The sequence below is a fragment of the Aythya marila genome (genome assembly GCF_965140915.1).
Source record: "Aythya marila genome assembly, chromosome: 6".
Taxonomy (NCBI): domain Eukaryota; kingdom Metazoa; phylum Chordata; class Aves; order Anseriformes; family Anatidae; genus Aythya; species Aythya marila.
In genome coordinates this window covers 30,536,127-30,557,950 of record NC_139047.1, presented here as the reverse complement: position 1 = coordinate 30,557,950, position 21,824 = coordinate 30,536,127, and the positions used below count along the sequence as shown (strand labels likewise).

The 21,824-nt window shown below is 35.9% G+C and overlaps 1 protein-coding gene across 2 annotated transcripts in view; it reads right to left on the bottom strand.

Moving 5' to 3' along the window:
• DPP10 (dipeptidyl peptidase like 10) overlaps positions 1-21,824 on the bottom strand; it is a 252,548-nt gene that overhangs the window by 19,742 nt on the left and 210,982 nt on the right. For both annotated transcript variants that reach the window (XM_082764039.1, XM_082764038.1), the window contains exons 10-16: positions 20,572-20,669; positions 13,932-14,055; positions 11,739-11,777; positions 10,095-10,202; positions 5,636-5,727; positions 4,194-4,241; positions 3,410-3,531 (exon numbers count right to left, since the gene is read on the bottom strand). In XM_082764039.1, the coding sequence (XP_082620165.1) occupies positions 3,410-3,531; positions 4,194-4,241; positions 5,636-5,727; positions 10,095-10,202; positions 11,739-11,777; positions 13,932-14,055; positions 20,572-20,669 (631 nt within the window). The remainder of the gene's footprint in view (positions 1-3,409; positions 3,532-4,193; positions 4,242-5,635; positions 5,728-10,094; positions 10,203-11,738; positions 11,778-13,931; positions 14,056-20,571; positions 20,670-21,824) is intronic.

Genomic DNA, 21,824 nt, shown 5'->3' with positions numbered 1-21,824 from the left:
TCCATGTTTAGCAACAAGTGAAGAGTATAAAAATTAGAGGCACTTAAAGGCACTTTCTAAAATATAGCAGTTTGACATTCCAAAGCTGTAACTTTAGGTTGATGGGAAATTGAATTAATGATAATATCCACTTATATTCTTTATGGAAAAACTACAGAGGTGTTGAAAAATTATCACATATTTCACTTAATTATCTGCTCAAGAAGCTCCTTTAGTATCTCAGCTCTGTAATAGCAACAATGTCACTGTTAAATCTAGGTGTAATGTAATTTAATCTTACTTCATGAGCTGTCCCACTCCCCACCTCCCCCAAACATGGAATTTGTGTAGAGGAAATTTAGATTTATCTTGGTAAGACAAGAGCTTCAATTACATGCAGGTAGCCACTAATGGGCTAGGAAGGATGATGCAGAAAAGCCGAAGTGTCTGAGAACCCTATGGCAGATATGGACCCTCCTTTGAAATTAAGATTTCCAACTCCTTATATATTCTCTGGAGAAAAAAAAAAAAAAACCTTGAGAACAGTTCACAGAAAGTTTAATTCATGTGTTTTGAGTCATCCTAAGGAGGTTGTCTCCCTCAATTAATTGTGGCACAAGCCTAGGGAACTTAACTACCTGAAATAAATAGCATGATGCCATTCACAGCCTCCACCGAAGATTTTTATCAATTTAATTCTCTGCCTCAAGGGACAGTATTGACAAAAATCTTACAGGAAGACTGCTGACAAATCATAGTTTTCTGCCTTAGCTTTTAAATAAGAGAATTTCTTCAGTAGTCCTTATTTATTTATTTATTTATTTATTTATTTATTTTCCAGTCCTTTTTATTTTTTTTAAATGTGTTTTGCTCTGAATTCTGTTTTAAGAAAAACAGTTATTCAGAACATGTTATTTTGGAGGGGAAAGCACTGGCATTTTCCTGGCCATCTCTATTTGTCATCCTAAAAGAAAATGGAGGGATGATGCCAGATTTCAAAATAAATAAATGAATAAATAAAAGATATTAAAGGAGATTAAAAGCCAATCAGAAAGGAGAAAGACTTGTGTTAAAGGTGCTGTATTATTCAAAGCATTAAAGTTTATTGGAATTAAGCACACTCTTGGGTTTGCCACTGACCTCCTATAACTAACACTAAGCAATTACTCCCTTTGTGAATTACTCCCTATCTTATTTGAATTGAGAGACTTACATCTGTCAGTGTTTATGAAGTGCTAAAGGAAAAATCCACAAGCAGGTTAGAAAAAAAAAAAGTGTGATGCTTGCCAAGACTGAGAGGCTGAGAGCTGGTCCTCCTTCTACCAGAATAGAAATTAACACCTCACTCAGGAGAGTCTCTGGAGACCTTCTGGAGATGGATACAACTGGTATACTGAGACAGATCTGGCTGAGGGTAATTAAGAAGAAAAAATTATCCTAATAAATATGCTTATGGGTAAACAGAAGGCGGAAGAAACTTGCACAGATCAAACCAGTCCAGAGTTCCCAATAGGTTTTTGAATCTCTGGGGTAGACTTGTTTTCAGAACAATTCAGACAGGCTTTTTGTTGTTGGAAAATGATTGTGTATGCACGTAGATGTGGTGTCACCTGTCTCCTCAAGTTAGTTTACCTTGTACACTTGCAAGCAGTTCTGTGGTAATGTTGCTGTCAACAATACTGTCATAGATTCACGCCATCATAGGCATTTTACAGAGCTGTAGCAGTACAAGGGGGCTGCACTACTGCCAGAACTGCCAAGCGCTGACCAACAGAAGAGAAGACTTCTGAATAATCTTAATACACATTAATGTTAGAGGTAAGGAAAAAAAAAATAAAAATGGTGTTTTATCAATCCCTGCCCATCACCCACATCTTAGGACAGTCTGCTGGATGCAGTTCAGTGAAGTATAGGTTTAACCTGTGAGGTGATCTGTGGTCCTACCAGCTCAGAGAGCTGCAATCTCCAGTCACTGGAAGTCACGAGCTTGTGAGGAATTCCTCATGCACAAGCTCCTACTGGCATCCATGGTTTGATTCCAAAGGAACAAATTTAAAATTACCAAAAAATAATAATAATAATAATAATAAAGCTATGTTTTTGGGCCCTAGGACATTGCTGACTCAGAGCAAAAAACTCTTCCCAATTTACCAGCGTTCCTTCTTGCTGGAGTCTGAGACAACTTCCCCTAGGGACTGTGCCAAGCACTAGGGAAAACTTTGCATACTCTGCTTAATGAGGAGCTCATTACTGGTGCTGTCTTTACTCAGATAAGGGCATCAGGATTAGTTCCATAACTTCTACCACAGCTTTAACCATGTATAAACCATACAGTTGGTATATTTATTTCTTATGATCAGCTATGTATTATAGGTGCGCTTCTACTGAAACCCAAAAAGAACAACAACAAAAACACACCTTATTTTAGCCAATATATATTCATAGTTTGTTCAAATAGATTCAATTCTGAAGCAGGCAGATTCTTTTTTATTTTATTTTGTGTGTGTGTAAAACCATGTACAGTTTCAAAAGAAATAGAAAAATGTATGCAAATAGAATGGGCTAGTTACATGTATTTCAGATGACGGGTTCCACTATTTTCATTCTGATGTTAGTTGAGCAAAGTACTAGAGGAACATTCTCTGTAAAATACTACAAGTTTCAAGGTTGATAGGCCTAGCTATAAACTTTATCACTGATTGTCTCATGCTTTTCTGAACTTCTTTATAATCTCACTTATTGATCAGTGTTTATTCTTGGTGTGGAATGGCTCTAGTTTTCTGTTTGTACGTACCAGCTCTGAACTGGTGCCATTTAGTGCTACTGGAATGCACCTAGCAAAAAAAGCTAAAAGTTATTTATTGCAATTCCATTGATAAAGAGGATCAGTCTATGTGGATTAAACCTTACCTGGTTTTTGGTAGATACACACATACCCATATATATACCCATGCATGTACAGAGGAGTAGTACAGATAGATACACATATTATATCCATACACACATAGTGTTACAGTGTTATATAAACATAGTGTTACAGTAAGAAGGCCCTCATTTTTTTTTTTTTTTAACTAGATATAGTTGCAGAAGATCAATCCCAATACTATAATGAAGTTAATTGGTCCACTCATTGTTATGAACCACAGTGCCATCACTATAAAATCCCATATTTTTTGTAAAGGATTTTTATTCAGGGTGAATTTAAAAGCCAATGTCCTTTACTAAGATTGAAGCAACTTTCTGTTACCACTTATTTATTTAGCTTTTACACAGAACTTTCTTACTTATTGTTTTGCAATAAGCTCGGTATAAAATGTTGAGTAATCCACTACTGAGATAAATGTTAGACTCCAGCCTGATGTGCTTCTCAAAGGAACACATTAACTTAGAAGGAAACACGGTATAATTACAAGCTATGCATTTGACCTACCTTTACAATGCAGTAAAAAGTGCCTATTCATGGGGCTAAACTTTGCACTGAAGTATGTGCACTGATCTTTCAGGAAGTTACACGAGAGGCACTGACGATTCAATGATCCCACTGTTGACACACTGGGGGAAAAAAAAATACATCAGAAACATTTTCCATTGGAATAAAATACAATAAACCAAGAAATAGTTTTTCAAAGTGACAGAATTGCTTTCACTCCCAAAATCTGCCAAACTATCACCATCTTATTTTGACCCTGATGCAAACTGTTTTCAAAGGATTGAGTGGATTACCATTCTATAAACTTGGCAATGTGGACAAGATCCAAAACCTACCCAAAGCAAGACTGGTGTTTCAATAGCTAACAGAGCTCTGGAGTAACAACATTGGTTGTTACCATCATTAACCAGATTTAAGCACTGAGGTTTGTGTAAGAAGTTTTTTGTTCGTTTGTTTGTTTTGTTTTTATCTGTATTTGGAAGATTTTAATTAGTTTTAAAAACACAGACATATTACATAATTGCCTTTCAGTCCAGCTATTTAAATGGTTTTAAAGCGCCAGTGAAGACATAAGTGTAAAAACATTTTTGTGAAAATAGTTACCTTTTTTTAACATAAAATATCAGCTTTTCTAGTTTTGAAAAATTCTGATTCTTTCCTTCTTACAGTTTAAGTGTACTCATTTTTACATAGTCTACCCAACCCCCAAAGCAACAATTATGCCAGTTTAGCACTTGTGGCTTGGGATGAATATGTTGTTAACACAGCCATGTGTATTTCTTACCTGTGCAGCTGTCTTCCTCTTGGAGATTCTTCAGTGCTTAAGAAATAGCTGCACCCAAAAGATGAAGAAAGTTAAACTCAGTTTGGTAAACAGTCTGATCTGTGTGGTGCTTAGATTGGTGCAAGACATAATTACATTTTTTTTTTTTTTTATTAGAAACTCCCAAGAAGAAATGAAAATTTTGTATATAGAATACTTATTTCAGATGCTATATGTTTTCATATCAAAACAGCAAAAAACATAGTATTTCATGGTTTCTGTTCAATTTCTGTAATGTCCAGGAGCTCCAGTAGCAACTAGGACTCCTTTCTGCACATAACAAATACAGAACAAAAAGTTCTTCCTTCTCTGAAAGAGTTTGCAATATAAATCCAAGGAGCAGAAAAAGGTCACACTGAAATTATATCATAAAATACAATAGGCATTGTGATACCCAAAAGCCTTTTTGAGCTGTAGACTCTTTCTTCTACCTAGGGACAGAAGCTAGCACCCTGGGGAATGCTTTACAGGCAAGGTTACGTGGGTGGAAAGCAGCTTAGTAGAGCTGCTGCAAGGAAAGTCCTTGTTGTGTTCCAGATGACATTCCCAAAAAGTTTCTGCTTGCAAGGCAGAAGGAGGGTAAGGAAGTCCTCTCAGGTGGCCAAGACAACTCACCTGCAGTCTGACATCTCTCTGCAGGCTGAGCACACCCTGAGACTCTGGAGATGACAGACATTGTTGCAGCCACACAATGTCCTTGCTGAAATAACGTTTACTTCAAAGAAAGTCAGGATTGGACACGTATTTATTTTTTGCAGTGTGCAGATAGATACAAAGGCTCACCAAGATTCACTAAGGTCATCTGGAGCCTTCAGACATTGTGTGTCAGTTCTTTAGTGCTCCCAGGAATCACTAGTTATGTGGTGCATTTCCTTTCCACTGTAATACCAAGTGGAGCTTTGGGAAAATTTCTCTTTCTTTGAATGATCTGGGTGAAATCAGGGGTTTGGATAATGCTCTCCATATCATTTGGTATTAAGAATTTGAGTCAGATCATCAAAGTCCAGAAACTTCACAAGCAAGCTGGAAAAATTAAGTATTTGGGGTTTTATCAAGTACTAAAAATTTGGTATGACTTGCTTTTCTAGAACCCAGGGAAAGGCCACAAAAATGTTCTTACTGATGCATTGTGCATTAATTTCTTGTATTCAGAAACCATAATGAGGCAACTGATGTCACAGTATGTTCCTTTTCCCTCTGCATAAAGACACACACAGTAATACCCTGGCAGATAAATTGTCTTACAGCTGCATTTTATGTACTCAGGAGTGTACAATTTATGGTAATGCTCAAAAATGAAAGAAATATTGTTGCTTAATTTTAGATACACTATTTCCAGTTAAATGGATTCCACTTTAATAACTCTGATATTTTTATAAACAGACAAAGAGAGTAGTGCTTACATCTTTTGAGTATTTTCATCATATGCCAGGATTTTAATAACTTCCCAGTTTCCTGATGTCAGGTGTCTCACACTGATCTGTTCACTTTTAGCCTGGAAAGAGATGGAATATATTAACTTTCATCTTACTTCTTACATTTTTCCTTGCCTAGCAGGATTGTTTGTGCATGTCATTACTGATTAGAGCTTTTTAATCTTTAATGTACAACATCTTTAATTCCCCAAATCCACATTTTGACAGGCTGAACTTTAAGTATCCTTTCTCTCCCATATATAAAGTTTTCAAAGCCATTAATATCAATACAGTCTCCACACAATTTTTTCTTTCAGTTGCCTATATGCTAACAGATGATAGAATTCCTATATTTCAAGCTAAGGATCTTGCCACTGCACATATTTTATTTCTCTTATTTTTTTTTTTCCTTTACAGTGGCATAGCAGGGGAATCTGACTCAGACTCCTCTAGCCCAAACTCTGCACCAGGGTGTGCTCACTAAGCTTTTGTGTTTATTGTCCCCTTGTAGTGAGCTAACATTACTGAGATGCTGCACCAACAGCACTGTCATAGAGATTTCCCTGCCTCCCTCCATGAGGAATGCAATACACCAACACGGACATAGAAGTTCACAGGACCTACATCTCATCAAAATCCCTGCTCCAACAAGTACTCTGCAGAAGCCTGTCTCTATCTAGGGTAATAAAAGGAGAGTTTAATAACCACTAAATTTTGGCAATTGAACCAAATCCTTACAAGTTGGTTGCTTGCTCCCTCTCATAAATTGTTTCTATCTAATGAAGAATGTGACAGCAGTTTTTCCAGCAAACGTACCAGGAACTGAATTCAGAAGCAACAGGATGCAATGCATATCTAACCTGAGGCAAAACCAAACTCTATAGCAGCAAGCAGCAGCAGACTCCCCACCACACACAGGTTAAAAACACGAAAGCTAGAGAGTGAGAAGCTCACCTGAGGGTGCTTGAGAGTGATAAAGGTAAAATTCTTGCTTGGGTTGATGCTTATTAAAACTTCACTTCTTAACGTATTACAACATGAGCATGCATGAAGTGTTTTTCTGTTCTAGGCCTGGATATAAAACCTCCTAGGTTTTCAAATCCAAGATAAACTTTGTAAAGAAAAGAGGTAATACTTCAGCTTATCTTTCTTCTTTACTGGGTGAAACTTCCAGAATTACAAGGGAGGTCAGATGGAGGGTCCAGTGGAGCCTTAGGCTCCATGAACCTGGAGCACCAGTCCATACCTGATTACAGTGGCTTCAATGTCCTACAAAAAGTCATAAAGCCAAAGACCTTTACATATATATATATATATATATATATATATATATATATATATGTATATATGTATATATATACATATATATATATACATATATACATATACATATACACACACCTCTATTTCTCAACTGTATCCTGTAAACTCTGAGCTCTACACCACCAACAGCAATACCTAGAAAGCAGAAGATACTCAAGGACTCCTATGAGACATGTCTGGTAATGGAAAGACAAAAATGTGTCCCTTAGAAGTGACCTGTTTTCTAACAGATCTGCAAGGAAGGAATGGCTTAGTAACTGTATGACAAGTCTCGCAAGTACCAGCTGAATTCAAGATGCTGTACTAGGTGCTGTACATATGTTTATGATGCTGGCTCCTGTACTCAGAAAAGTTCTGATAATAGTGACGTCTCCAGGAATGACTAAATTACAACTTTACTATTACTGACTATTTCCTTTCTGGAAAGAGATGAGCTGCAACTACTGAAATAGATATTTAAATACTGAGATCACAGAATCTAACAAGAAACAGAAACAAAAAGCCCAGCCAAGCATTAATAAATATGGTTATTTTTCAAGGTTACAGCTATGATACATAATTTATGAAGCTTGCAGGAAGTTCTTGCCTTGATCCATTAAAGTCACTTTATAATTCTTCTTTTGTGGTCAGAAAAAAGACTTTCTAGAGCTGTAAAACCCCAAGTAAGAAATTTCTGGATACATAACATATGATTCAATCCCATTTTGAGGTTAGTGTCTTTTAAATATTTCATAAGTTGCTAAAAGCATTTGAACATAATAAAATACACATCTAGCCCTCTGCATTCAGACAGTAAATAATCTATGATAGATAATAACCTTTTAAACAGTAGCCTCCCCCTTTAAGAAGATTTAATTAGATGCTTCTGCTAACCTGCTTTGATTATATTCCATTTTATTATACCATTGACACATGCTTTTCTAAAGCGCTAAGAAATGCAACCCAAGAAAGACCATCATTTGTTACTACTTGTGCTGAAGACTGACAAACAAAACCATGATTAAATGAATCTAAAGCAAGCCATTAAAATTTACTTTTGTCACTGTATGTCCACTATATATGTGTTATGTCATCGTTCATGTTGGGTCTGTAAAATCATTTCACCTTTCCTGCAGTTTGAAATTTAACTTTGGCTGATTTCTGTTAATGAGCTGAGAAATATACAGAGAATATACAGTATACAGAGAAATTAGACAAATTCCAACATTAACCAAGCTCCATCGTGATAAAAATGTGATTATGTGGGTACTGGTGGCCTGGTGGCTGCTTTACAGTCTGCAGGGCACCCATCGTGGCTCTCACAGGGTGTGACAAACATCTGATGGGACAACAGACTTTATGTGCAACGGTTAATATAATTTTTATGCTTCCATGTTTGCTTTAGAAATAATGGACAATCAGATTAATGCAGTGTGTAAAACATAACATATAAACACATTTTGAGTCCTCCTTTGCTCTGTATCAGCCCCATTACTATGCAGAATGTTGATCATTGATGAACAATGGTTGCTGCCTGAGATATCACATTTCTTGCCTTCCTAGGAGCAGCTATATACTTAAATACAAATTTGACATACGTGGTACCATTTAGACTTGTTTATTCATGATTATAGTAGTCAAAATATAAAGGTTTTTTAATTATTTTTGGAGCTGCACAGGACTCAGGGCTGTAATTCTGCCTACCAAGGATAGAATACTAAACTACTAATCATAAGCTTGACATTAAACATTATTGTAGAGGTACTAAAACATACATTTAAAAGTATGTGTACTTTTAATTATCTTATTGTATGAGTTGGCTTAATCTTTTGTTTAAATGTTTTCACAAATGAGCATCAAGTTTGCTGGGTTCTTTAGTAGTAAAAATGTCACAGCATACAAGTTTAAGGAAAATTTTATTGTATCTGTAACATCCTTGGGAATACTGATTTTTTTTTTTAATCAGATCTATCTATATCTATATATTTTTTAAAGATACTTATTCATAATAATTGGAATGAAGCCAAAATATGACCAATTGACTAAATTGCTTTGTTCTGGTGAGAACTTTGTATTCCTTTAATACACCTTTACCCAATTCTCATCTAAGTTACTGTTTTCTTTAGAAGATAGAATTTGACATGTCTTTGATCCCTTTTTCGTTCTCTGATTCTTCCTCAATATATTTACTCTAGTGAATGAGTATCTTCTTGCTTCTTCAGGTTAAAATTCCATTAAGGTTCTTTTGCTGTCTGCAGTATGCTGTGAACATATTTCAGACTTAATAATGTTCACACCAGAACATTGTCATAAAGGGAGATAATAGAGTTGCCGGGTGCCAAGTCTGCTGTTTCGATGTTTTGGGTATCTTGATAATCCCTCCTGTGTCATATGGGTCTGCTAAAGCACCTGGATTAATGCTCTGCTGATTTAAATAGATGCCTTGGGGTGTTCTGTTCCTGGGCATAATTTCCTTTATTAGGTCATCACAACTTCATGCCAGTGACCTTCAAAGTCATAGTACAAATGTATCTTCTTTCAGATTCTTTGGAGAAGCAGTGGTCCTGAGAAGTGGAAGCCACTGGAAAATATTGAGATGGGTAATAAAAGGATCCTAATTTTTGCAGCATTATAAGTTTTTGGTATTGTTTCCCTTTCTTGTTTGTGCACAGCCAGAATTCTGAATATTCCCGACCAAAATTTAAAATTATACATATATGTTTATAATGTATAGAAAGAGGGTTAAAAAAAAAAAAAAAAAAAAAAAAAAGTACTTCTGCAGGTCTCTTGAATTTCTGTGGCTATCAAACATTAGTACTGACAGACAAGTTTAACAAGAAAACATCTCTTCTTGGCTATAGAGGCACAAACAAAACATGAAATATTCCAAAGAGAATACTTTGGAAGTACCTCTCATTTACAGATCTTACATGCCACCATAGCACATCTGTAAGGAAAGAAAAAGAACTCCACTAATTCTGCAAGAAGTTCTGCACAGAGTGGCAATCTGGACAGGACACATGACCACATACATCCACAAAACCAGTGTTGAGACTACTGAAGTACGAAGTCTTTGCTGAGGCCTGATGTTCACAGTAAGAGTCCCACATAACCTCTGGGATATTAAAAATAACCAAAAACTTACCTGAACTAGAAACATGGCTATGTGGTGAAATTCACCCCGGCCTCCCTGCTTCACTGGCACAGTCATGAAGAATTTACTGCCATCCCTGGAGAAAACTGGTTCTTCATTCTGTAAATATAAGATTGCTTTATTTCATTCTGCTTTCCATTACACGTTTTAAGAAAACATCACTGAGTTTCTTGATGGTTTGTTTGTGTTGTTTGCCATGTTCTTAAGACAAATGGAAAAAAAAAATCCTTAGATTTTAAATATATTCTGCTAAGATTAAAAACAAACCAAAACCAATATATATATATATGGTGGCTACAGCTACATGTAACACATGCAGGTAGTAACTATTGAGTTTCCAGTAAAAGTTCTGGTAGTCTCATCCCTAATGCATTGCGATTTCCTAGGACACATTCTCTTACAGGCATTCAATCAATGACAGAAATAAATCCTACTATGGATGAAAAGAATAAATGTTTCCAGTGCCTGGGCTCTGAAAAACTTTACCAAGTACAAACTGAAGACTCATTAGTTTTGATAAAGTTATATGAAAAAAAATATATGCACATTGAAGTGGTATTCTGAATCGTGGCCTTACCACAAATTGTAGTCTGATGTGATACCATTTTTCCATGTGTAACTTTACACAGAAGTATTAAAGGAAAACTGCTTTCTATAAAAGCACAGATTTTTTAAAAAATGATTTCTCATTTGCACACTGCAAAACGATGCCTGAAATGTATTTTAAATAGAATGTATTTCATCTATTTATTGGGTGGCTCTTCTGAAGCTATGAAAATGGAACCATTTGCTGACATATTAGCTCAACATATTGTTCTGGGTATGAATTTAGAAATATTCCCATTTTTTTCCACTTTTAACCCATATGACCTCTAATCTTTGAACTACTTTGTGCTTAATTTGATAAAGTAATAAGAATAAAATAAAAGACCATTGCCAAAAACAATAATAACAAAGTGTCAGCAGAGCATATAGGATGTGTTGAAAAGGATTTGTTTCATCTATCTTTAGCCACCTAACACTCATGTAGGTACAAGCTGGTTGTCCAAGTGCCTGCCTATACTCAATGCAAAGAGATCAGAAACTGAAGGGAACATTGCCTCTGAAACCCAGACAGGCACCATCAATGGGCTGAATTGCTTTCTAGAAATGTGCATCTTATTCCCCCAATGACATGCTAAATAGAAAAATGTCTTGTGTGATGCTAAGTGACAGGATTCCCACTACCAAAGAAGATGCCATTTGAATGTTTACACAGTCACTTTCATAATCCTCAGCTGTAAAAGTAAAGATACTAGAAAGCAGCAAATTTTAGAAGTATTTTAATAGCTTTTAAAGTATGTAAAGTATTTTAAATAGCTTATAAATAAATAAAAATGACAATGTAGCAATGAGAAAACACTTTACTGTGAGGGTGACAAAGCACTGGCACAAGTTGCTTAGAGATGTTGTAGAGTCTCCTTCTCTGGAGATACTCTAAACCTGCCTGGATGCTATCCTGTGCAACATGCCCTAGGGGACCCTACTTGGCAGGAAATTGGACTAGATTATCTTGAGAGGTCCCTTCCAACCTCAACCATTCACTGATCTTGTGAATTATACATTATACACACAGAAACAGCATTTATATCATACCTGTTTAGGAAGCCACAGGTCTGACTGCATTTCATATTTCTATAAGAGAAAAAATGGCTTTTATGAAATGGCCCAAAAATATTTCACACATTCAGCAAAAGGTCTTTAACTATTTCATTTATTTTTTCTCCTACTGTGTTACAATCTTCACATCTCTTCTTTGGCACTTACATAGAACTGAATGATAATTTAATTACAAAGTCAGCTGCTTTATTCTGGGTTTTTGGTAGAACACCACAGGGGACCTAAGAATGCCTTTTTCAATCCTTTTTGATTAGCTACCAAGAAGCTTTATGCATGCAGTCCTATTTGTTCTTTACCTCTAGGCATCATCTGACAACTGGATATATTTTAGGTTCTTCATCAACACTGGGCAAACAGCCAGCATAAAACTCAAAGTGCAAGACCTTTTCAAATCACAATCCCCTGTTTTAATGGCTTGTAGTTCGGTGTCAGTGACGAGGAAAAAAATGATTTTTTTTGTTATTGGTCATGCTCATATTTCAAATCATGCAATCTTAAAAACAATAACATGTACATGTTGGAAAAAATGTAGAATGTATGTCAAATGTTGTAAATTGTCACAGTCACACAGAAGTAATGAACATTTATTAGCTATAGAAGCATCTGTACATACATGGCCTGAAAAATGAAAAAGCTGTGGCTACTATAACAACTGTTTTTATAAAGCATTTTTTTTGAATTGAGAACATGCAAAATGATTTTAAAGGGGTTTACAGTTGAAGAAAAAGTTTAGAAATGTTTAGAGTTGAAATCAAGTGGCATGATAGAAGGCTATAATTCCACATTATGGCCTTTACTTATCCGTTACTGAATTCAGAAACACCACCGTATCCTAGTGGATGCTGCATTAGCACAGCCCAGGGTTACAAACACAAGCCCTGTCTGAGCTGTGCTCACTGCACTGCTGGCCTTACTCACCCACCTCTAAGGCCTTTCTCTGCACTTTATTTCTTCTGGAGTGGAATTTCTCTATCCCTCTCTCTTATATTATGTCCTGGATTACAGCTCCCTGGATACCTACTTCAGATAAATCCAATTGACCTTGGAGCACATAAGGGTTTCCTTTCAGAAACAACTGCTCACAGTGATTCGCTTAAATCATTTTCTTAAACTGACTTTCTTAAAAAGTAGATAAATAAATAAAGGACAGAAGACTCACAGGAACCATGCAGCAATCCAATCAACAAATATCTATGTTCACAACCTTAACGCATGGTCTGGGGACTAATGATCAGTTTCTGAGTCAGGAAAAGCAACCTGCATGTTGCAACAACATTGCATACAAGCAACAAGCTTAGAAATGATCCCTAACGCTTTAATACAATTTACTTCAGTGGCACACAGATAAGAGCCTTTTGACTCAGAGGCCAGACTTAGACCTACATTAATGACTCATAAGCATCTACACTTCCAAATTATACCCTCTACTTTGGAGCATCTGTTGTTACTGATATTAGCACAGATAGGCAATATTTCTACTTTTAGCTGGTTCAGGGAAGAGACCATGACTCAGAATGGGAAAGTGCCTTGCTGCATTCAAAATGCAAGAGTGACTGTGAAAATGGAGAGATGTACTGCAGGATTGTCAGATGTCAAAGTCTGTGACAAAGGATGTGATGAGGCTGAACTCTTAACAGCAAAAAACGTCTTTCAGCTTGGCTCTCAGAACTGAAATATCCCTATTGCTTTTCCATTTTATTTTTTTTCTAGTTATTTAATTCTGCTGTTGAATTTGCAGGAATTATCAACATTTTACATGTTTTCCTTAAATGTATGTAAGTTGTGAGAGACAGAAAGATCTGAGATGAAACTCTATAAGGGAAGAAAGCAGAAATCAGGCGGCATGAAAATATCTGAAGGAAGACAAGCTTGCCACTGCACTAGCTATATTCATAGTACATGATGTTCAGCAACTGCAGTTTCCGATGAAGTTAATGAATGAACAGAGCTGAGTAGTTCTGAAAATGTCACTCAGAGTTGCTAATTGCATAAAATCATTTCACCAGATTTGGAATTTTCTCACATCTCTATTTCCTCTCTGTTGACTAATTACATTCAGCTTGCAACTATGGCATCTGCAAACTGATTTCCAAAAATCTTTTTCTGAACATGAAAACAAAATGCAAGAAGAAACTTTGAAAAGAAAGTGTGGGAAGAAACCTGACTTACCCTGCTGCAAGCCCCAGTTGTTGTTTCGCAGACTGTAAGGATAGAGATATTCTGAGGTCTGTTTAACCATCTGACCACAGCCTTAGTGTTGCTTACCCATTTCACCATGGTGATGTAATATTCTCTGAGTAAACAATGAAAACAAAATGTTCAGATCAATCCTATTTCAGATTAGACAGTAAAAAAGATACATAGTTCACTGAATACTGAAAAAAAAAAGTATGGATGTATTTGCACTGCATGACAGTATCAGCACCAAGGGGTGGAGATAAAAACAAAAAAAAAGAAAATGAAAGAAAAAGACCACCATCTGTGTTCCTGGAGGCAATAAGCAGGAATGCTTAATCCTAGTATTCTGTTCCCATGGGATATTTGTACTCTGTTAGCACCTCCTTCTCAGACATTTGTGTAACATATGTCTGCAAACACACATAAGCTGTGTACTTGTTGGCCAACTTAAAAAGCAACACTGAATTCCAACAGAAAACAGTATTTTCAAAATTGCTTTAGAAAATACATATTTTTGCAAAAGAATATGGTCCAAAAAAAAAAAAAAAAAAAAGGTCTGTAATGGACAGATGAGATCACTTTAAAATGTCATGATATAAAATAACAAGTATTTTATTATGAGACCTCCACAGAAAACAAAGTCTCACTAAATATCCATGCATGTCAGCTTCCATTTTATCAAACTGTTCATAACATTGAACAAATTGTCCCTCCAGGCCTGTGGTAAAGCAAGGGAGATTTCCTAGGTAGGGGCTAATGGTATGAAGTATCTGCCTCCTTCCCCCTCTGCAGTCACACGACATAAGGCCTGTGACACTGCGTACAGAAGCCTGAAGACAGCCAAAATGATATGTTCAAAACAGATATTTTCATGTATTTTAAGAACTGCCTTTCTCTCCCTGTACTTCAGTACCACTGACAGCATCCACAAGGTAAACAGCATCCACTGACCCCAGTGCCTGAATTATCCCAGAACCAAATTTTACAAAACAGAGCCTGAGCTGTTCCATTCAAAAAAGTCTGCAAGGAGGGAAGGAAACAGGAGATTTAATCATTCAGAATGCAGTTGATATAGTAATTAATTGTCTAAATCAAACCATAACATCATCTTCCATCACTTACATAAACTCCATGATCACTGAAGTGAAAGCAAAAGATCATTTAAAAAATCTTTTTCTTTTTTTTTTTCTCCCCTCTCATCAACTGTGCATACAAATGTGTTCAAATGTCAATAAATTCGGACTTGGTTTATCAGGAGTGTAGTACGGTGTATATATATATGTAACAAAACACATCCTACTGAACTTAAATACTGCCTCCAGGTAATATTCCTTTATAATTCACAAATTTCCACTTAACTTGTTTCATAAACACAGTGTGCATACACATACAAAGCAGTGGTGTTGTTGCCCATCAGTAGATATAACCTTGTTAAACTCTGTAGCAAAAAATAGTATGTTTTATTAGACTGACTGCTACAGTTGAATAGAAACAGAGAAGCCTTCAGGACAAAACCTATCTTAGTTCTGAGGAAGCTGCTATCTGTCTGTATCTCCAAACTTATTAGGTTGTTTTCAACTAATCTATTGTTCTAGTAATGAAAATAAGCTCTCTCTCTTTCCCTCCAGGCCCAAATACACAAATGGACAGGGATTACCAGATCTAGATCCTCTGCATTTGTACATATACATTTTCTTCACAACATCACTTTAAAGAGACTATGCTTTCAGGACAAAGGACTGAAGCAAATCATGAAATAAAAACTACACTAGATCCTCAGTCTGAAACCATTTAACTAGGTGCTTTACAGTACTTTGCACGTTCAAAGCACAACTTTCATTCCTCTTCAGGAGCATATCTCAAGTCAGACTGATCAGTCAGTAATGATGGAGGTTGTACAGGACTCACTTTATTGCAAGTTGGGTTTAATCAGGCGATGCATAAAAACAAGAGCTTCAAAAGTCCTTGACCAGACTGAGAGATATTCCTATTTTATAAACAGATATAAAATTCCACATTTTATATCAAAATCTGTTGCTTGGCTTCAAATTAGCCTAAGGCAATCAGATCAGACCAGCAATCTAAAGAAAATACAGCTTTCCCTTAGGAAACAGGAACATAGAATGTATACAGCCAGTGCAAAAGGAGGAGCTGGAACATCTCACAAGTGCCATGGAGGTGCTGCAGCACCAAGACAGGTGACCTCTTGGGGACTGAAGGGAATGGAGTTTATTCAGTGAGAGAAAAATCTCCAACTGTAGCTGCTGAGAAAGCAAATGCTTTTCCTTACCGTATGACCATTAAATTTTTTTTGAAGACTCGTAACGTGGTGAAATCTGGACTCATTTTTCAGTACTGATAAAAAGCAAGTTAGATATCAAAAGTGTTTATCAGCATTTGCCAAAATTGAAGTCCCAATTATTTTATTTTTTTTTTAATCATTTTTCTTATAGAACATTTTTCATTTATTTTTATTATCTCAACTGAGATAATCACAGTTCTAGGGAGATAGCTGAGCAGTTTGCTAAAACATTTAGCATCACTCAAGAGTGCTCAACATGTGTTGTTTCACTTGTAAGTGGTGGGTCTTGTTCCGCCTCATGTACAGAGCTTGCATTTCTTTCCACTGAACAGGAAATGGAATAATCAATAAATACCTTGGCACTGCATGGGAAAGCTTCAATAAAAAAAGCCTGTGAATATACTTTTATCTTGCAGCCTTTGGCTGAATATATTAGAGCCATTTGCTAAAAGGTATGGTAGTGAATTAATCCTTTACATTAACCTTGTGAGGTAGGTATTGCTATTGCTACGGAAGAAAGGAGGGAAAGAATTTTGAAAGAAGTGACTAGACAGCATATCTAAGAAAAAGTGAAAACAAAACCCTGTTTTGTTTTGTTTTTTAATAACAAATTGCCCCATTCCATCTTTCCCACCTGAAGTCAGAATCAAATAAGCTTTCTTTTCAATAGCAAGGCTGGCAGAAATATAAAAACCTTTAGGGATTCATAAGCTGATTTCTATTAGAAGTACATAAATACACAAATAATTTTGTAGATTTAGAAATGCATAAATACAGAAAAAAAAAAAAGAAAAAAACAGTGAGGGTTGGAAGACTGTTATTTATGTAAGCCCAATTTATTAAGTGTATAAAATTCCATTATAAAATAGTAATTAAAAATCAATTAAAATATTCGAAATTTGTCATACAAAATCCAAAGGGTCTGACTGTATATTACAGTCTCTTTCAAAATGGAATATATGGAATCAGAATCATCTACCATATTTTTAGGCTTTGAAACTTTACTGGAAAAAATAATAAAAAGGACTAACTTAATTTCTTAAAGTGCCTTTTAAAATGTCATGGTCAGCAGTGTCAGGGAATACTGCAGAGCCAATGCAGTTTGCTCACAGTGGCTGAGAACAACGAAAGTAAACAGTGGATGACCTCCACGCTGAGACTTTTGAGAGCCAATGCACAGTTCTAGCAGAGAAATCTTCTCATCATGTGTGGAGGCACAGTTGTAATCCAGTAAATCAAATACCTTCTTTAATGTGGTATTTCATGTTTTCTCTGTATTAGTGATTTACACTTTGTAAAAAGAAACATATTTTTCTTCTCAATGGGTCTAAAATCTAGCATGGGGTTTGAAAAATCATCCTATATAATTTCTTAATATCATATTATCAACCTTTTATCTAAATATCATCAGTTACTAAGATTCTTCAGGTGTCCTAAATTACAGTGGTTTGAACTGACCTCTTGCACACCAGAGTGTTTTTTTTTCAAGATTTGTTGCAGAAAGTATTATCTGTCCAACTGGAACTTCAGGAGCTAGTGGTGTATGAAGACACACAAATTTCACTTCATTTCTATATTGGCTTTCTAGCACTAATGCAGTACAAAATCATGTTTGCTACTGAAGAAAATATAACATAATTGTACACATGGAATAGAAATACCAGAGGGATAACTGAAATTGCACAGAATACAACCATATGTTAAAAGAAAGGCTGACAACCTTTTTGTGATATTATAAGTGCACAGTTGAATAAATTTCTCCACAAAATAAAACTTAAAGGAATAAATTTAAAATTTTGCCACAGTTTGGACAGATCTGTTACTTTTTAAGGTTTTAAATAACAGAAGCCCCCATTTGTGTTGTTTCTCTGAGTTGTAGTATAACTGCCTCACAATAGCAGTTGGTGGTGATTCGTGCATTATGTGTTTCCAAAATGTGTCTACCCTGAAAGATCCACAAAGCTAATAATGATAGTGTTCTCTTCCATTTGATTCTGAAAAGCTCCTATTGCTTACTTCCTAATGACTCTACAATGAATTTATTAGAAAGGCAGTGAGGGAGAAAAAAAAGAAAAAAAGAAAAAAAAAAAAAAAAGACCACTGAAAGTAGTTACTACTTTCATTTAAAAAGCTAATACTTCAAAAAATTCTCCCAACCATTATGGAGTCCAAAGATTTCCACTTTAGAAAGGTCTGTTCAAAGGTCACTCCTCATACTGGCATACATGTATATGCTGTGATGACCTGATGGAGGTCACTTGTGATCAAGAGTTACTCAAATCCAGAGCCAAAATGCAAAACTGGCAGTATAATAATAGCTTGCACCTATTTTTCTAAATTTTATAGAACAGGAATTATACCTAGATTGCTAAAATGAAGATGCAACTCATTTTTTCCAGGTTTAAATAGTTTTACTGAGCCTTCTGACAAAGCAGCTATCCTGAAATTTAAAGGAGCATATCAGAGAGAGCAGAGAATATGAGTATTATTTAAATTAAACTGCTGCAATACCTTTATCAAGGACTCAAAACTCTGGTGAAGATGCCCTTTCAGGCTCACACCAGAAATTCCACAAACTGAGATAGTGTTCAATTTCAAGATGCAAAAAAGGTTTTAAGATATCAATATTAATTTTACTTTTTTAATTTTTTTAATTAATTTTTACTTTTTTTTTTTTAAATTTTACTTTTATTTTCAATGCGTTAGAGAGCAAGAATGAATCTGAAAAATGTAAAGTGAAACCATAATATTTTCAAGATTATTTTTTCCTTGGGGATTTACATACTGCTTTCTCATTTCACTTCATATCTTCTGACATTTAAAGTACCATTTTAATGCTGTTTAAGAGAGTGAAGAGGCTAACCTTGGTAGCAGAGAATCTCTTTCAAATCTTATACTAGCACTTTAATTAATGAGGTGTTAGCAAACAGCAGGAGATTTTATTCTGCAGCAGTAGTGCGTCAACAGAAAGAAAATACTTCAAAATGCACAGTGCACTCAAAATAGTTCCTTTTACTAGCACAATCAGTAAGCATTCTAGCTGACATAAATAATTGCAAGACATAATTCACTACTGTATTATTCCTGCACTGTTTGGATGCCTCAGTTTGTGCAGAAGAAAACTAAACCACCTTAAAACTGGTGGCAATCGTTGTGAATCAGGAACCACCATTACCATCCTGATTGTTTTGGGAACAGTTACTGTAAAATCTCTCTTTTTTTTTTTTTTTTTTTTTTTTTTTTTTTTTTTTTTTTTAGGAACTACAAGAACAACAACATACAGAATTGTGGGTTTTTTGTTGTTGTTGTTCCGTTTTGTTTTGTTTTTAGCTAGCGTTGACGACTCATTTTCATGATGGACTATCTTTCTTATTTCTTTTTCTTCTCCACCTGAAAATGCCCCAATGCCCGGAGAGAAGAGAGGAAGTGGTACTTCTCCTGCCCTTAGATCTCAGCTGTACCTGGACTGTAGCACCTCTTGGATTATTGCTATTGTATAACAGGTTAGGGCTAGAAGATCATTAGCATGTGCACTGAAACCACTATGGGAATTTCATCAAGATGTTTGCAATTCTACAAATTGGAATGTGCTTAAGGGAAAGGATGAAATTTTTTGCCCTTAAAGAAAAGTTTCAAGGGATCTCAAATGAGGACAGGTAACCAGGAGCTCAGTTTGAGATAGTTACTTTAGCAGGAGAGTTACCATTTACAGACAGACCTCTTTATAAGTGCTCTGAAGCTCAGTTTCTTCTGATGACCCTACTATCAAGCACAGGCATAGCATAAGCTTTCTTATAGTCTACCTGGTGGCATTGCATCTCACCCTCTACCACCTCCCTGCATCCGTCAGTTGTAGGGTGAAACTAAACTTTCCATAATCTACCAGACTTTAAAATTTCAGAATATTCCTCTCTAAATGACAGAACATCCTGATTATGTGTTCTGTGGTACAATTCTACATTTTGCAATTCCACTTCACAAACTGAAAGCAACAAGATGTCATGCAGCAAGTAAAGGCAAATGCCATAACAAGCTCAGAACCAGGGCAGCATTCAGAGCCTTTGGCAATATCTTCAGATTCCTAATTTCATATATTTCAAGAGAATTTAAGCTTCAGCATCAGAAGTGAGCAAATCCTAGGTCCCTGAGTTTTCTAAGAGGAGCATCAATCCAATACATTTGTATTTTATTTCACCATCATTACGTCCAGTCACGAGAACAGAGATCAAGTGTATTTCAGGTAAGTGTTGTGCTGAAGTAAAAAGGCAACAATTAGCCTGAGTCACGTTAAATCAAACCCAAATTCCCCTAAACAATGAAATTAAATACCTTGATTTAAAGCTGTCAGGTGGCATCAGTTCCAGTGTATGTGCTGGTCCGTACAGATTAACTACAAAGAGCTTGACTGTTGGGTTTGTTTGACCTGCCTTTGAAAAGAATAAATAAAAATAGGAGCTTTAGTGGCACTGAATCAGTGACAGCTAAATAGGTTCAGTCATTAACATAATAAAGTATGTTTACAATAAAGAGAAAGCTCTGAAAATAAAAAATCACAGCCATACAAATTACATAGATAAAAATGTGAAGTATTAATTGCATCGTTCTCTCACTGCCCTTTTACTTCGGCAGATCTTTTGACCTTCTGGTGAAGAGCAAGGGAACAATGCTGAAAGTAGTTTGACCCAGTTCTTTAAAGTCAGCTGCAAGAATAGCCAGCTCCTAAAAGAGCAGTCAGAGCCAGCCTGCAGCAAAGCCTTTTCCAACCCCTATTGCTCTTTTTCCAAAAGGCTACTCTACTTCCATTTGAGGTAACATCCCTCCTCTTCCTCCATCTCTTTCATTATCAGTTTCCCCAGGACTTCCTTCCCTGGCTTGTTGAGAAGAAAATCTCTGGTTTTGGTACTGTTCAGGACCCTGTTGTTTTGGCAAGCTAGCTCTAAGAGAAACAAAACACTTGTTGCTAAAGGAGAATAAAATGGCAGTTTGATATATATCCACCAGGAAGAGCCTGATAAATCCTGAGGATCTATAGGAAGCCAGGACTCATCCTTCTCCCAGTAACACAGATTGTTACTAAGCAGTTCTTGAGATGAAGAGAAAGGACTGGCGACAGAAACCAAGGCACTGCAGGGCTGGTAAGAATATACTGCTAGTCCTACATCTGCCACTCAAGCCTCTTTTTTGCGTAAGACACAGGAGTCACACAACTACGTTGTCTCTTTGGGATATGGGGGAATGACAAGTGTGTGCTTCAATGGAAACAAGTTGTTAATATTGAAAGGGAAGGTAATCATATTTAATCATAATAACCTACAAAGATGTATATCATACTCTTCACAGGGATATTTAGAAATGCAAGAGTGCCTGGTTGAAATATACCCACATGTTTCCTTTAGAAAGTGGACTTTTCTCAAAATGTACATGGTCTGAATGCTGTGTACACTTATTTCTGAGTGGTATGGGGGAGAAGAAAGTGGCATATGTGTATTTTTTCTAGTGCTTAGAAAAAATTAGAAAATGGATTTAACTAGACTCCTGGACTTTCATCCATAAAAACTTTAAAATTTGCCTGAAAGAAACAT